At 45.5% G+C, this 16,202-nt stretch overlaps 1 protein-coding gene across 3 annotated transcripts in view; it reads right to left on the reverse strand.

Moving 5' to 3' along the window:
- Window positions 1–16,202, reverse strand: part of dph1 (diphthamide biosynthesis 1) — a 277,432-nt gene that overhangs the window by 121,734 nt on the left and 139,496 nt on the right. For 2 of the 3 annotated variants that reach the window (XM_042338384.1, XM_042338385.1), the window contains 3 exons: window positions 6,794–6,948; window positions 6,218–6,268; window positions 3,370–3,491 (listed from right to left, as the gene is read on the reverse strand). In XM_042338384.1, coding sequence (XP_042194318.1) covers window positions 3,370–3,491; window positions 6,218–6,268; window positions 6,794–6,948 — 328 coding nt within the window. The remainder of the gene's footprint in view (window positions 1–3,369; window positions 3,492–6,217; window positions 6,269–6,793; window positions 6,949–16,202) is intronic. The other variant, XM_007906191.2, reaches the window with a different exon arrangement.

A 16,202-nucleotide genomic window follows, 5' to 3' on the forward strand; every position in this document is an offset into this window, starting at 1 on the left:
CCTCTCGCTTGTGAGGCGAGTGCTGTAACCAATACGATACGGAATTCCACGATGATAGGTAGATGCCATTTTAATTATTTGTTTTCTCCCATCAATTATCTCCCCTCGTCACCTGAAAACTCTAGCTCGTGCTGACCAAACAGTTAAATCTTACCTTGTATAGTAAATAATAATCCCTGCATTTGATATAGGGCTTTCACGTCGGGAGGACATCTCAAAGCGCTTCACCAGACGTGCTGTAAAGTGTAGTGACTGCGTATTGGCAGGTGAACGCAGCAGCCAATTTCAGCGCAGCAATATATGCTACAAACAGCCGTGAAGTGAATGACCAATTTTATCTGAGGGAATTAGGAGCGGGCGGGGTGGGACGGGGGAAAACGCTTGTGTAAAAGATTGTCAATCACTAAATTTCACAAGGGCTGCCTTGAAAAACCAAGACTTGGAATCGAGAATGATATTCAAAAGCAGTGCTGCTCTCTGAGTAAAACATCGTCATTTCTGCACCGTTCAGCTTCATATTGCTGCGTAAGAAAGGATTTTTTTTTCAGATCATGCATAACCTACATATTTTTGGAAGCTGCAAAAAGGCAGCTTATCTCCAGTGGCAGAGCATCAATCTCCCAGGCAGAGGCGAAGGAATGCACGAGTGAACGCCAGGGTGGATTGACATTAAAACACAAATCCGTTAGCCAGGAGCGATCAGGTTACGCCAAGCCCTAGGTGATGGCCAATGGAACCTGGTGAGTTGCTCGAACTCCAGGTGCTGGGAAAGGATGAGCCGAGGGAACAGTTTTGAAGTCCACGAGTTATTATTATTAATAATAATAATTAACATTCGCCCACAGTCAATCCAATTTACAGGATATCCTGTATTAACAATAATAATCGTTGCCTTTGATATAGTGGCTTACCATGTCATCGAGACGTCTCAAAGCGTTCCACAGGATATACGGTAAAGTGGATTGACTGTGTATTTTGGGGGCGAAATGCAGCAGCCAATTTGCGCACAGCAGCGTCCCCACAAACAGCCATGGTCTGAGTGACCGATTTTATTCTGGGGGGATTGTTGGCCAAGACACTGGGATTAACGCTCTTCTCTTTTCGAAAAGTGCGAATCGATCTCTAACGTCCATCTGAAGGGAGCTCGATTTTATAGCTCATCTGAAGCACGGCACCTCTGACAATGCAGCACACCCCCAGCACAGCATTGGAGAGTCAGCAGAGACAAAATGGGTTCCACGTCCTGGAGTGTGGCTTGAAAGCACAACCTTGTTGTGGCGAGTGTGCTACCAACTAGGCCAGGCTGACACATTGAGGCTGCAGGGAGAAGGATGCACCTGTGTCACAGAGCCAAGCGGTCACTGAGCAAAGCTTCACAGTAACAGTAACACCGACCTCAAAAGAAGCAGATGACAGAATAAACCACTGACTAATAATAATAATCCTTGCATTTGATACAGAGCCTTTTTACGACTTTGAGACGTCTCAAAGCGCTTCACAGCATACACTGTAAAGTGAATTGACTGTATACTTTGTGGGCGAAACACGGCAGCCAATTGTGCACAGCAGTGTCCCACAAACAGTCGTGGATAGAAGTGACCAATTTATTATTCTTTTAAGAAATTATTACCCCCGGAAAAGCGATCCGCCAATCGACTAACAAGCGGGTTCCTATTTACTGCTAGGTAAACAGAGGCGTGTGGATCTACAGTATAGCCTATCCCAAACTTTTGGATGAAATGGGACGTCTGAACAATCCACACGTCCTCCCTCCAAAGCAGCTGAGTCAAGTGACTCTCCCTCTGGACAAACCAAACTCTAGATATCCCGGTCGACGCCCCCAAACTAGGCCTGTCCATTGCTCAAAGCAGTAACACCCTCAAAGGGGTTTGATGACGTTACAAACTACAAGAGAGATGAGCCTCGTAAAAAAAGCTGATTTTTCTCCTGACACTCGTGTCTCTGTGGGTGAGTGGCTTGGCCTCAGACCTCCGTTCGACGAGCTGCTTCCAGGAACAACTAACCACTCAGGCAGGATAACTGAGTTTGATTTAGCACAGACACAGGCTCTGCTAAACATGACTCCGACCATGAAATGAGCAGAGAACAGGGTCCAATAGACTCAATATCACTGAATGGTGCCACTGGAACATTCACTGCTACTGTGCCTGAGGCATCATTCATTATTTACAACGTACTTTACATTAAAGCCTTGTTTACTTTTTCAGAACCATTTAGGTGTTAGTCGGACTCAGTGGATAAAACTCTGGCCTCAGGGTCAGCAGATTGTGATATTGGGCTCCACACTAGGTCTTGAGCTCCTAAATCGGGCCTTCAGCTTCCCTGCCTCCCACCTCTTGGAACTCCATCCCATAGTCCCTTCGCCTTGCTCCCCCCCTCACCTCCTTCAAGGCCCGTCTCAAGACCCTCCTCTTCGAATGTGCCTTCGGCCAACCTCCTATCCCTACCCTCCTTGCCCTCCACCCCTCCTGATCCCGACTCCCTGCTCGGGTCCAAATCCCTTACTGTCCAGCGCCTTGTGACATCCTCCCGACATGAAAATGTAATTTGTTGTTGTTGATGATGATACTCCGGGGCAGGACTAAGAAAGCAAGCTGTTGTAGAAGGAGCCAACCTTTTCCGAGTGAGACAATCCAAGATGTCATTCGAAGGCAGGTAGCGTTCCCGGTGTGTGCCCTTGGCTCAAATTCATGACAACCAACAGCTTAACTGGATCCTCATCTCTCCTCTGTGCGTGGAACAATCCTGGGGAAGCTCACTACTCTGCCGCACTTGCCCTCACGGCACGGATTGCCACATTTCACTGTCGCTCAACCAGCGAAACGCTGAGCGCAATGTTTTGAGAAGTTATAATAAATAATCCTCGCATTTGATACAGAGCCTCATCACACCGTTTGAGATTTCTCAAAGCGCTTCACAGAATATACCGTAAAGTGAATTGGCTGCATATTTGGTGGGCAAAACGTGGCAGCCAATGACACACAGCAGCGTCCCACAAACAGTTGTGGATTGAGTGGCCAAATTAAAGTATTCTGGGAAGAGTTGGTATTTAGCGCAAGTAGCCCAGAGTACAACGGGAGAGTGAGGAGGCAGCTGATGGGAAGAACTTCATAAATACATAAAATACTCTTCTCCTGATGAATGACACTTCTGTATCCACCAGAACTAATCATGTCCTCAGTGACACACAAATTATTTCTATAGAAGGTGACCTATGATAAGTATTGACATGCTACTTTGCAACTTCTATAAGCGTCAAGTCTTACTGTGGGAGGGGAGAACATTTTGTGAAAGGATTGTGCAGGTAATAATAATAATAATAATAATTATATTCATAATAGTACTCACACAATGGCATTTATTGGCTTCTCAATGCGAGGAGACGTACATCCCAGTATCTCGCCTGGCGACAGTGGCTTACACTGCGGGATGCAGATGTCATATTCCCCGCGCAGTTCCTGGCTGGCAGACTGGGTGCAGACACAGGTAAGAGCAGAGTCAGTAACATGCAGTGAGAAAGGACACACATTGACAGATTGCCAACGAAAAGAAACATAAATAGAGTCCAACCTTGTTTTGTTCTTATGCACTCCGAAAAGCAGGAAAGGACAGTCACGCAAGAGTTCTACAGCTCCCACGGACAACATGACTAGATTCCATAATTTAAAACCAATTAAACAGCAAGGTCATGTCTTTGTATCATCCCCCAGTAGTGTCTTGTTTAATGATTATTAAAATGAAATACTCAGGCAGTGTTTTCCTTAAACCTTGTGCATGTGCGTGGAACTTGCTTAGTTTTCAACCCATCCACAGGGACTGTACATCCCCAGGATCGAATGGAAAAAGTCAACAGGTTCTGAGAGAGAAGTCTGGGCTGTGTGTGGAGTTTTCTGTGTAGTTTTAGTGTGTTGTAAGTTGATCTGTATTCCCTTGCGTTTAGAAGGTTGAGGGATGATCCAATTGAGGTGTTGAAAATAGTAATGGGATTCGATAGGGTAGCTACAGAGAAACTATTTCCTCTGGTGGGTGGGGGAATCCAGAACAAGAGGGACATCATCTTAAAATTAGAGCTAAGCCATTTAGGAGTGAAAGTAAGAGGCAGTTTTTCATTGAAATAGTGGAAATCTGTAACTCTCTCCCCCAAAAGGCTGTGGATGTTGGATCCATTCACATCTTCAAGACTGAGGTGGATAAAATTTTACGAGGTCGGGGTATCAAGGGATATGGAGCAAAGGCGGGTAATTAGAGTTGAGATACAGATCAGCCACGATCTAATAGAATGGCGGAACAGACTCGAGAGGCTGAATGTTCTCCTCCTGTTTCTATGTAACTGATCTGGGAACGCTTGGTGATGGTACCAGATGACCAAAGTGGGGGAAGTGTTGCCATCCCAACGCTAGATAACGTCCCTCACCTCAATAAGCTCAAGACTCACAGAAAATAAATACACATTGGCTACTTCTGCATGCAACTGGCGCACATTGATAAAGAGAACACCTTTCAGTGATGGGATAAACGCCAATTATCAGACGGCAAATAAAGTGGAAAAATAATGGACTTCACGGAGCAGTAAGGTAAAGCAGTTGATAAATGCACAGAAAATCGGCAAAAGAATTTGGGAAATATTCATTCCTCGCTTCCAGTTATCTACTCAATAAGGTCAATTCAAACCAGTTGAGACAATCTATCAGAATGTCATTTAGTGAAGCGCTGGAGTCTAGGGCCTGGTGCTGAAAGGCTGCCTCAAATGCCAGCCCAGCCCTGTGACATTTCAAAAGAGTTTACTCAGAGCGCTGGAGATAATGGAAGAAAATTGATCACAATTATCACACACGATTGGAGCACCATTACTGCACTGTGACGAAAATAGAGGCCCCATTTGTAATGCTTTCAAAGGGGAAAACAAATAGAGGCCAGGCCTAACTTTTTATTGGCAGCTTGCCTACATCGCACTTACCAAAGCCTGAGATCAGATAGGCATTCTGCATCACACTCGACCCCCACCCACCCACCCACCTCACTCTTCCCAGTTTGCTTTCATTAAAGCCGTTTCTCCAAGATACAATTCAGCAGGAAATAAATAGTACTTAATCCTTGGATTTCATATAGCGCCTTGTCACGTTGCTGAGACCTCTCAAAGCGCTTCACAGAATATATAATGAAAATATATATAGTGAAAATATAGTGAGAATAAAGTGAATCGACTGTAAAATGTGGGATTGCCGCAATAAAATAAAATAAAATAAGTCTAACACTCCCATTGCTGTAGTGCTTTTCACGGCAAGAGGAAGTCTCAAAGTCTTCACAGGAATTACTGTGACTGTGTATTTATAGGCGAATTCGGCAGCCAATTTTATGCAAGCTATGTCCCACAACCAGCCGTGAAATGAATGGCCAAATTTTATCTGGTGCATTGTTGGGTGTCAGGGTGTCAGGACTTGAACCACATACACCACATACATCCTGTGAAGCGCTTTGAGACCTCTCAACGACGTGATTAGGCCGCTACATCTAATGCAAGGATTATTATAAACCACGGCAGCATATGGTTCGACTTGCTTCATGTTATCGGGGAACATCATTCTGTGCACAGAAATCAGTACTGTGGAAGCCGTCTATGCATTGTAGAATACTGTGAAGCTGTGTGATTATACAGGCGAGGGCAAACTGAATGCACCATTACATAAGGGAGGGTGTCAGTGGGGGCTACAAACTCCGCAGGACGGTTGTCAACTGGGTATTTTGGTGACCAATTATTGAAACAATTAATTAAATATTCAGATACATTAAACTCTTGCATAATGGCACCATTTCAGCTCTAACCAGTGTTCGACTGCAAAGTCAGCTAATGTGTTAATGTCATGCTGAATGAACCCAATCTTAGGCCATTTGCATTTTTTCATCCCAAGGACGAGATCACACATTCCTGGCTAATAACTAAAGTAAGCACACATCTCTGTGTTTGGCTGGTTTCAGGCAATGATTAATTTTTTCTGCTGCAGCTATTTTGCTCTAATTGAGGTGACGGATGTGATTGTTGAGGATTCAAACATATACAAACACACCCTTCTTCAACACACACTCTCTATGGTAACTAGCGGCTGAATCCGGGACTCCCAGATCAGGCACAACATATTTGTAATGGCAGAGTAAAGCTCCCTCCGCAATGCTGCTTTAACTCAAGAGGCCGGCTCACTGTATCAGTCTTGTTATTTTCGTTGCCGCTCTTTAAATTTGCCTCCTCTCCCTGTGGAAAGAAGCGATCATCAGTGGGGTGGAATTCCACAGGCATCAGCTGCCTCGCTCTTTAAGATCAGTGAGAGTAGCACAGTGTAGTCCTGTAGCTCAGTGGTTAGAGCACTCGCCTCGCAAGCAAGAGGACCTGGGTTCGATTCCCCAGGCAAGGCGAAATGTTAGGCAAGTTTCCTTACTCCTCGCGCCTCTGTTTACCTGGCAGTAAGTAGGAACCCAGTTGTTAGTGGATCGGTTGATCGCTTTTCCGGGGGTAATAATCCCTCCAAAAAAATATAAAATAAAAATAATAATTTGGTCACTCAATCCACGACTGTTTGTGGAACTTTGCTGTGTGCAATTGGCTGCTGCGTTTCGCCCACAAAAATACACAGTCACTACACTTTACAGTATATTCTGTGAAGCACTTTGAGATGTCTCGAAGACGTGATAAGGCGCTGTATCAAATGCGAGGATTATTATTATTGTCAGGAATCAATCGCTGCAGCTTCCTGGTTGGTACATTCTCAGAGGCTCTTACCTGTAGGGCAGCCACAAACTGGATGGTGCTGACGAGGGCGAATGGCGAGCCTTTCGGGAAGTTGAACCTGATGGTATCCAGGAAGTGCACTGTGTCGATCTTGATGTCAACAAATACGTACAACATCTTGATCCCCGCTGTGGCATCAATGGGAACTGAGAGCAAAAAAAAAACGCAGAGAAAAATGCTTCAGAAAATCCGACAAGCTCACGCTCTGGCGAAGATCCAGTCGCCACCTCACATTGGATCCAGCGCCTTGGGACGCCCTCCCGACGTAAAAGGCGCTACACAAATGCAAGCGCTCTGAGATGCCGTCCAGCGTGAAGGTGAAATAAAATTAATACAAGTAGTTGCTGTCATTTGGTGTTGTTGATTCTGAACTCACGTCTTTGTGACTTTCTTTGTTTTATGGAGACTACCGTGACTCAACTGGTAAAAGCAACAATCTCCTTACATTGTGCTTATTATGGGACATGTCATTATAAACCAGCAAGAAAAGAGATGTCTATTTCCAGCGATGGACACACGAGAGCATCTCCTCGCAATGAAACGCCTCAACCAAAAGCCCTTCACGGAATGAGTTTCTTTGACATCTTATGATGCGTGGGCAAACACGGCAACTAATCAGCACCAAAAACGCTCCAAAATCAGCTTGGAGATGAAAAATGGCCAATCAATCTATTTCACTGGCCATCCCGTTGAGGTAGAGATATTTTTGATGTCTGTCTAAGCCATTACAAAAGGCAGACAGGACTTTGGTTTAACATCTCATCCCTGGTATGGCAGCTCCAACAATGCAAAAACATTTTTTTTTGGGATCAGCTGTTGTCTGGCACATTCAGAAACCCACTGTCAGGCTTGAGGATCTAAACCAGACAAAGTTCCACATATGTATGCCCCCCAGCCGTGGAAATTTCCCTGTCTGGAATGGAATGAGCACTTTCTCCCTGCAGGGACTCATCCTGCTTACCTAATTCCAAAGAATATTACGTACAGATTGGCCAAAGACAAGGATTGGGGACCCCAGAGTATGCATTATAGTATATTATAGGATATTAACCAGCTAAAACCATGTAGTTTTCTATTGAAAGCACTGCCTGGCAAGCTTCCCGTTGCTCATTGCCTGTAGATTTGACGGGAGCTGACTGAGAAGAATATCTGCTCCCAGGAGTCTGCAACTCCTGCCGATGAGCCAAGCTGCTCTGTCATCGGTGGTACCTTGGAGTATTGTGGACTTGCTTAGGAACCAGACTACCAAGACTGGCAACGAGGGCTGGCTCGATTCCAACACGCCGTTGTCAGGCATGTCATCTTGGAGCCAGTTCAGCTCCAAGGAGACCCAGCTTACCATCCAGCCCTTCCCTAAGGAGGATAGATACAGTGTGTACCGCAAAGATTATTATTACTTGATAGAGCGCCTTATCACACCTTCGAGACATCTTTTCACACTGTTAAGTAAACTATTTTGTGGGTGAAACGCGGCAGCCAATTGCGCACAGCAGCGTCCCACAAACAGTCGTGGATTGAGTGACCAAATCATTACTCTTCTTATTTTTTTCTTTGAAGTGATTATACCGTATCCTTCACCCTTTACTTGGCGTGTTGCAAGAGATCAGGGGCTGCTCCCAGAGCAATGCCTCGGCACCTTGAAGAAAAATGCCAGTGACATTTATAAACAACAAGCTTCGATGCCGAGCTGAGAACCTCCAAGGAAATGATTCAGGGAGATACAGAAGAAAGACTGCGACTCGGAAATCCATGCAGCTCTATTAAATAAATGCGTGTGGCCGCCTGACCTTTGCAATTCAATATTTTTTTTTGTTAATGGTCTGTGAAGAAAAATATTTAAGAAGTAATTGCTTGCGCTTTACTTTCAAAAAATGAAAAATTCAACCAACTGGTTGAACTGACACTGAATGGACGGCAGATTTAACGACTTTTTTTTGAAAAAGATGCATTTTTATTTGCAAACTGAAGAGAGAACAATGAATTTCTGGGATGGATTACAGGCAGGAAACTAACTCAGGGCTTCGGGTGGTTTAAACATAACAGATATCTAGAAGCAGGTTGGAATCTAACAGATAATAATAATTCTTACACCTTTCACGTCGGGAGCTCTTCTCAAAAGCGCTTCACAGTATATTCTCCATAGTATATTCCATGAAGCGCTTTGAGACGGCTCAATGGCGTGATAAAGCGCTATATCAAATGCCAGGATTATTATTATTATCAGACTATAATGGAGTGTCAGGTGTTTATAACTCGGGCTTCTGATTTTCTTTTTTTTAGCAATTTGAGTGTTTATAAATCGGGGGCGGGGGGCAGGGGGGGATTTAGGTTTTCGTTACCATACTGAGAAGATATCTCTACACACACAGAGGTGAGAGAGAGAGAGGATAACATTTATGGGATAGACACCAAATTCTTTTTTTTGTACCGGGAATTTTTTAATCGCAGTTTATTGGTTAAAATCGAAAATCAGAAGCCCTGGAGTTAGGAGGCAGGAACCTAATTGAGGGTTTCAGATGGTTTCCAAATAACAACAACAACTTGGATTTATATAGTGCCCTTCACAAGGGGCTAGGGTCTCGGAGCACTTGATATAACAACAGATAACTCGGATGGATCATGAAAGCGTCCATCCTAATAATAACTCCTCTCTCTCTCGCACAGTGTCTTTGGGATCCGAGCTGGAAACAGCTATTTGGTGCAGATTGTCCATGCACAAAGTGTGCTTGATTGACAGAGAGTATTAATGAGCATTTGTTAAGTCATTACGACAGGTCTACGGAGAACGAAAACGACAGCAGATTGCCAGGGAATTCCCAGGCACAGAGCACAATAGAACCATCTCGCAACCATTCCAACAACAAGAAACATTCTGCCTTTAGCTTCAAGAGAACCTGAAGATTCGTGTCTGTGCCCGTTGAAAGTCTAGAGAAACGGGAACAGACACGACGAGCTGGATGCCATCCTGTGCTTCCCGGAGTGCTTGACAGTGGTGGAGTCTGACTCCCAGCCAGGGGGAGAGGGAGGGGGCAGAGGTGACCGTAAGCACGCTCAAAAAGGAAGGTCTTTTAAGGCGGGATTTGAAGGTGGGGAGGGAGGGGACAAGGCGGAGAGATTGGGGGAGAGAGTTTCAGGGCGTAGTGGCTGAAGGCACGGCCACAGATGGTGGAGCGCTGGACACGGTGGACAAACAGGAGGCCGGAGCCAGCCGAGAGGAGGCAGCGCTTGGTGGAGTGGGTGAGGTTTTGGAAAAGGCATCATTTCCCCCTATTTCCAGTGGGAATATTGTACAATGAACAGCAACAAATTACATGTGTATAGAGTGTTTCAGACGATGGGTTTGGACCTGAGCTGGGGGATGGGATTAGGAGAGGTGGGGGGTGGAAATGCTCCATCGAGGATGGTAGGAAACCCTGAAATCCCAAACTGGGAAAAGTGGGGGAAAGAAAAGGGAAAGGAAAGCGAGACTTGCGCTTTCTGGACTTAAAAGTTTCAGCCACACAGTCTATCAAAGTATTAAAGCTGTGGGTGCCATTGTGGAGCCAACGGAGGCTCGGAGTAGAGCTTCAAAGGAAACATTAGTAGCTTTGAAATCCAGTCGAATGAAATCTTGATACTTTGAGATGCTCTTTCAGTCCCAGATGAAGGTCTGTCACTTCCTTAATCAGAGCAGAGGAAAACGCACTGAGCTGAATTAATGGAGTGAGTGACTGTTACAGGCCAGGCCTTGTACAAGTCGCTTCTCTGCTGCTCGAGGTGGAAGCACTCAGTGGGTTAGATGTCCCAAGACCCTCCTCTTCGGCCGTGCCTTCGGTCACCCTCCCACCCCTACCCTCCACGCTCTCCACCGTTCCTGATCCCAACCACCAGCTCGGGTGCAGATCCCTGACTGTCCAGCGCCTTGGGATGTCCTCCTGACGTGAAAGACAATGTTTTTGGCCACAAGAGCTTGGTTTCTGGCGAGGAAACCCGGATCGGCTTACGGTTAAGCTCATGTCTCTGAACCCACGGGCGTGAGGTAAACCCCAAACCACTGAAGGCCTCCGATGGCAACCGGGTGGGTAACCTAACCAAGACCGACCGGAAAATCGGGGATTCCCATCCCGGACCATGTGGAGCTTGTTGATTTAGCTCAGGTGGTAATTGTAAAGGAACAACTATATAATAATAATCCTTGAATTTGATGCAGTGTCTTATCACGTCTTCGAGACGCCTCAAAGCGCTTCACAGAATATACTGTAAAGTGAATCGACTGTACATTTTGTGGGCGAAAGGCGGCAGCCAATTGTGCACAGCAGCGTGGAGTAAGAAAACTCGCCTGAGGTTTCGCCCCGCCCGGGAATCGAACCCGGATCCTCTCGCTTGCGAGGCGAGTGCTCTAACCACTGCACTACGGGACTCCACATAACCATAAATAAGAAGCTGAATTACACCAGCGCCTCCCTCCCTCCCTCCATGCAGTTGAAGGGCAGCGTTGGGCTGTACCCTTGGCCTTGGAGCGGGTCAGTTTCTCAACCTCTCTGTGTTGGGTATGACAACGCAACAGTGCTTGAGAGGGAGGAGTGGCGTTAACCTGAATGGCAGCAGTGCCAATAGACCCGCACTATGGCTGTTGCGCAATAGGATGTTCTTGAAGCAAAAGATCAGGAGCTCACATCAGGGCTCTAATGGATCAGCTAATCAATATCAGGAAACGGTGTGGGTACCATTAATTCCTCATTACTGCATTAGAAAAGCAACATAGCACTGCCAGGGAATAAATCAATGCGCTGTTAGAGGCAGTGACGAAGGGCAGATCCAAAACGAAAAATAAGTTGGACGGGGTGGGAGGGAGCAACAGAAATGTATAGATTGAAAATGCCTGGAACTAGACAAACACTTGCCAAGTTGTGTGGAGCTGCTGTTAGAAGCCCGGGCTAGCCACAACCGTTCCTCCCACTGTGCCGCAAGAGGCGATCCTGTCCTCGAGGATAGCTAGAACGTAGAGACTGATTGCTACAACAACAACTCGCATTGATATAGTGTCCCTCACACAGGGTAAAAACCCAGATTACTATCCGGGGGCAAAACACAGGTTGCAAACGCGAGTTCAACAGTCACGGCGCTGCTTTTCATGGGTCGGCCGCGGGTGCCGTGACCACACGTGGAACCCCGTCACCCTGATTAAGAGGATCCAAAGCAGACTGAGACTTCCACTCATGTACACACGGAAACTTTGCAGTATCTGGAATGCAACGCGCACTCTCTCCCTGGATGGAATGCCTCCTGCTTTACTAATTTCGGAGAATGGTCCTGAGGGACTCCTTGGGGACGTCAAAGTGACCTTCAGGCCACTGCTGGCGTTTAACCAGCTGAAGCCACAGAGGTTGCCATTTTGAGCACTGTCTGTCAGCAAGCATCCCAATCAAGTAACCTTTAATGTACAGGTTCAATGTAGAAGCTCCTGTAATTGGACTTGAGGTCCAGATCAGCCACGAACGGCTCGTAGAATGGCGAAAGAGGCTCGAGGGGCTGAATGGCCTACTCCTGTTCCTATGTTCCTAGAGGCACTGTCTCTCGCTGCCCCTCAGACAGGTGTACCAGAGTGCCAACTCTAACCTGGCAGTCTCTGTGGGAGGGTCTGGGAAAAAATGAGTGTCAAACCTGAGGGCAAGGTTTTGCAGCACCCAGCCTCCCTCCTTCCCGCCCTGTGGGAAATGGCCCGAGACTGCCTGAGCAACATTCTACTTGTGATTCTTAGCAGCTGTCGGGGAGAGAGAGCCATAATCCCTTCTGCCTGCGCTGAATCTGAAGCAGGGTCCCAGAGGTGAACGAACAGCTTTTTCTACTCCCGCTTTCCCCGATCACTCTCAAATTTGTTTCTTTCTTTCAAGAAAGAAAACTCCAAACACTGTTTCGCGTCGCACGAGTTAGTCGGGCTTTAGGATCACGGGCTTGAGGTTGGAGGTCAGTCACTGACCTGTATAGAACACCGTGGGCACATGGCCAGTGCCACAACACTGTTTAATTAAACATTACATGGGAGCGGCTTTGAAGCGAATAACAACAGTAACATAGTGAAGTCCAGCCCTATTGCCCTCCACTTATCGCAATTACTGGAGTCCTGTAGCATTTTGGTTAGCGCACTCGCCTCGCAAGCGAGAGGACCTGGGTTCGATTCCCGGCAGGGAAAAACCTTAGGCAAGTTTCCTTACTCCGCACACCTCTGTTTATCTAGCAGTAAGTAGGAACCTAGTTGGTAGTCGATTGGCGGATCAATTTTCCCTGGGTAATAATCCCTTACAAAACAATTGGGTCACTCGGTCCATGACTGTTTGTGGGACACTGCTGTGCACAATTGGCTGCCGCGTTTCTTTTTTCTTCAAGAAGAAAGACAAGGACATGATAATAATAATAATAGACAAGGACATGATAGGCAAATTCTGACATGGTAGAGTCCGTCCGAGCAAATATAGTAGAGAGCTGGTGATTCGTTTCGCCCACAAAATACGTAGTCAATTCACTTTACAGTATATTTTCTGTGAAGCGTTTTGAGACGTCTCGAAGATGTGATAAGGCGCTGTATCAAATGCAATAATTATTATTATTGATATTGTTAAGTAATGTACCCCCAATATATATATCCACACAAACTAGGAGCAGGCAGGCAGGTGGATAAGGAAACTGTGCAGATAATTGGCCAAGTCTATTGAATGCTGTACTGTACCATTATAGTTAAAACTAACCACAGACAACTCCCCCACCCTGCAAAATGAATAAGCAACAAGAAAATACATAACACGATCGCAAACAAAAAAAAACCTCGCATTTCGTCACTTGAGCTAAATGAATAATTGAAGGATGCGAGGTGCTAATATTGATTTGCAATTTCTTAATTTTTAATGTGCTTTTTGCAACACCTCGAGGCATTGGGCTGCAGGACCAATCTGTCTTACATGAAAAGGGCAGAAGTATCTGGAGTATCAAACACGCTTTGTCATTCCACCGACTTCACAGAAATTACCAACAACATCAAACTGCATCGGTAATTCCATTCTCAGCTTCAAAGTCACGAGGAGTAATGAACTGCTGATGCACAATGTCTACAGAGATGAAGAAAGTCTGTCTTTGAGGTTATCTTTTTTTAAGAGGGATTTTTTTTTGGGTGGGGAGAGAAATATTTAATATTCCAGGCATGAGCTGAGGGAAACACACAGCAATTTTTTTATTATATATAATATATGTGTAATATAATATTATATAAGTGTGAACCCGGTTGTTAGTCACTTTTTCCAGGGGTAATGATCTCTCCAAAAAAAAATTATAATAATTTGGTCACTCAATCCACGACTGTTTGTGGGACGCTGTTGTGCGCAATTGGCTGCCGCGTTTCGCCCACAAAATATACAGTCAGTTCACTTTACAGTATGTTCTGTGAAGCTCTTTGAGACGTCTCAACGACGTGATAAAGAGCTGTTTGAAGTGCAAGGATTGTTATTAATATAAAGCCTTGCCCCTGCTCTCTTGGCTGCGCTGTAATCACCCCTACCCCAAGCCCCTGTGCCGTACTGTTACCCCCAAAGCATATCCATCCCCTCCTCGTGAACATAAATACTTCATCATCTGACCCACAAGACACAAAGGCCAGGCTGCAGTCACACCACAGAGAGTCTTATTGGTACCCGATGTTCCAATTATCGTCTATTTCCTGTCGCTGAGCTAATGAAACCTTCGCCGCCCCATTACTCTTGAATCTCAATCAGGTGCTATCTTTCTCCCACATCTACAGCAATGCCTGCCTCTCGGACTCTCTGGGGCGCTGGCCAGCCTGCGTGAGGGGGTGTTATATACGCAGGGTGTTGCTGTTGTTGTCTGCATTGAAAACAGATCTGAGTTAAACATGAAATAAAAAGGACAGAGAATCAAGGAGATTTGGGTTACTGGGTGAACTGACTGTATATTTTGTGGGCGAAACTCAGCTGCCAATTGCGCACAACAGTGTCCCACAAACAGTCGTGGATTGAAGTGACCAAATTATCATTATCATTTTTTTTAAGGGATTTATTACCCCCGGGAAAGCGACCCACCAATCGACTTAACTACTAGGTAAACAGAGTCGTGTGGAGTAAAGGAAACCTGCCTAAGGTTTCGCCCTCTCCTCTCGCTTGCGAGACGAATGCTCTCACCACTGAGCTATAGAACTCTGCATCTATATATAGCATCTTGATGATCAGTTAACTCCCCACAGATCTGGAATCAAATGTTTTACTACTGTATATTTTTCTTTTGGATACTGCGCAGAGTCTACTGAGGGAAACCTTACATTGCAGACACCTGGGTAACCAGGGCAATTCACTATTCTGGCCACTGTTTCAAAGTCTTGTTTTGTTTCCTTCCCTTCCCCCTCGATTTGAAATTGATGGCAACCAAAATCTCAAGCTACTGAATGAGGGCACCTTACAAATAAGGAGAAAATAAGCCAGTCTAAACTGACTGCCCTTGACAGCGACAGCGGTCAATAAGATCAACTTTCGTTTTGAAATGTTTCTTTTTAACGCAGTTTGCTCAGCTAGGAGGGTCTGGCCGTTTAGTCACTGAGGTTTTAAGTGACGTTAACGATGTTGCATTGCTCCTTCACAAAGTTACTCTTTATTACAACCATTTACCAACTCTCTCGCGTTGAAGGGCCGAGGGAAGGCTTGCAATTTTTCTAAATTAGCTTCTGTTCAATTCCCTTTTGGAGAGCACGCAGAATAAGGGCAATTTAAATTTGATTAATGGTGTTCAATTATAGTCGGAGGCTTTTATACAGATTCTGGGCACGGACCAAGTCGAGAGGCTCTCCTTAAAAAGGTTAATCTATCGAAGGGACCTAACAACAAGACTCCCATCTTTGAAAAGTGCTTTCACCTGCCTGCTTATGACTGGCCACTTGCGATCGGGCACTAGAATTGACCCAGGTGTCAGCCTGGTTCAGTTCGTAGCACTCTCGTTTCTGAGTCAGAAGGTTGTGCGTTCAAGCACAAACATCAAGACTTTGAGCTCACAGTCTAAGGTGACGCTCCAATGCAGTGCTAGGATTGTGCTGCAACGTCGGAAGTGTCAAATCGAGGTCCCGTCTGCTTGTTCAGGCAGACGTTAAAGACCTCAAGATGCTTTTTGAAACCGTCCCCCAGCAAAACAAATTGGTCATTCACTTAAGGGCTGTTTGTGAGACACATTTTGATTTAATGTTTATTTCGCAGAATTGTGGAAATGTATTAACATTCAAGATTTCATTTGGAAATCAATCCTCTTGTTCCGCATTTGTTCAAAAAAATCGGCTTCTCAGTCAAGACTTAGTTTAAGAATTTTTCCACAGTTTTGCGCAACTTTATGTAAGACAAAATAGTCTTACAGGCGAGGACTTAGATAGGTAGAA

Source organism: Callorhinchus milii, unplaced genomic scaffold (genome assembly GCF_018977255.1).
Source record: "Callorhinchus milii isolate IMCB2004 unplaced genomic scaffold, IMCB_Cmil_1.0 Scaffold10, whole genome shotgun sequence".
Classification (NCBI taxonomy): domain Eukaryota; kingdom Metazoa; phylum Chordata; class Chondrichthyes; order Chimaeriformes; family Callorhinchidae; genus Callorhinchus; species Callorhinchus milii.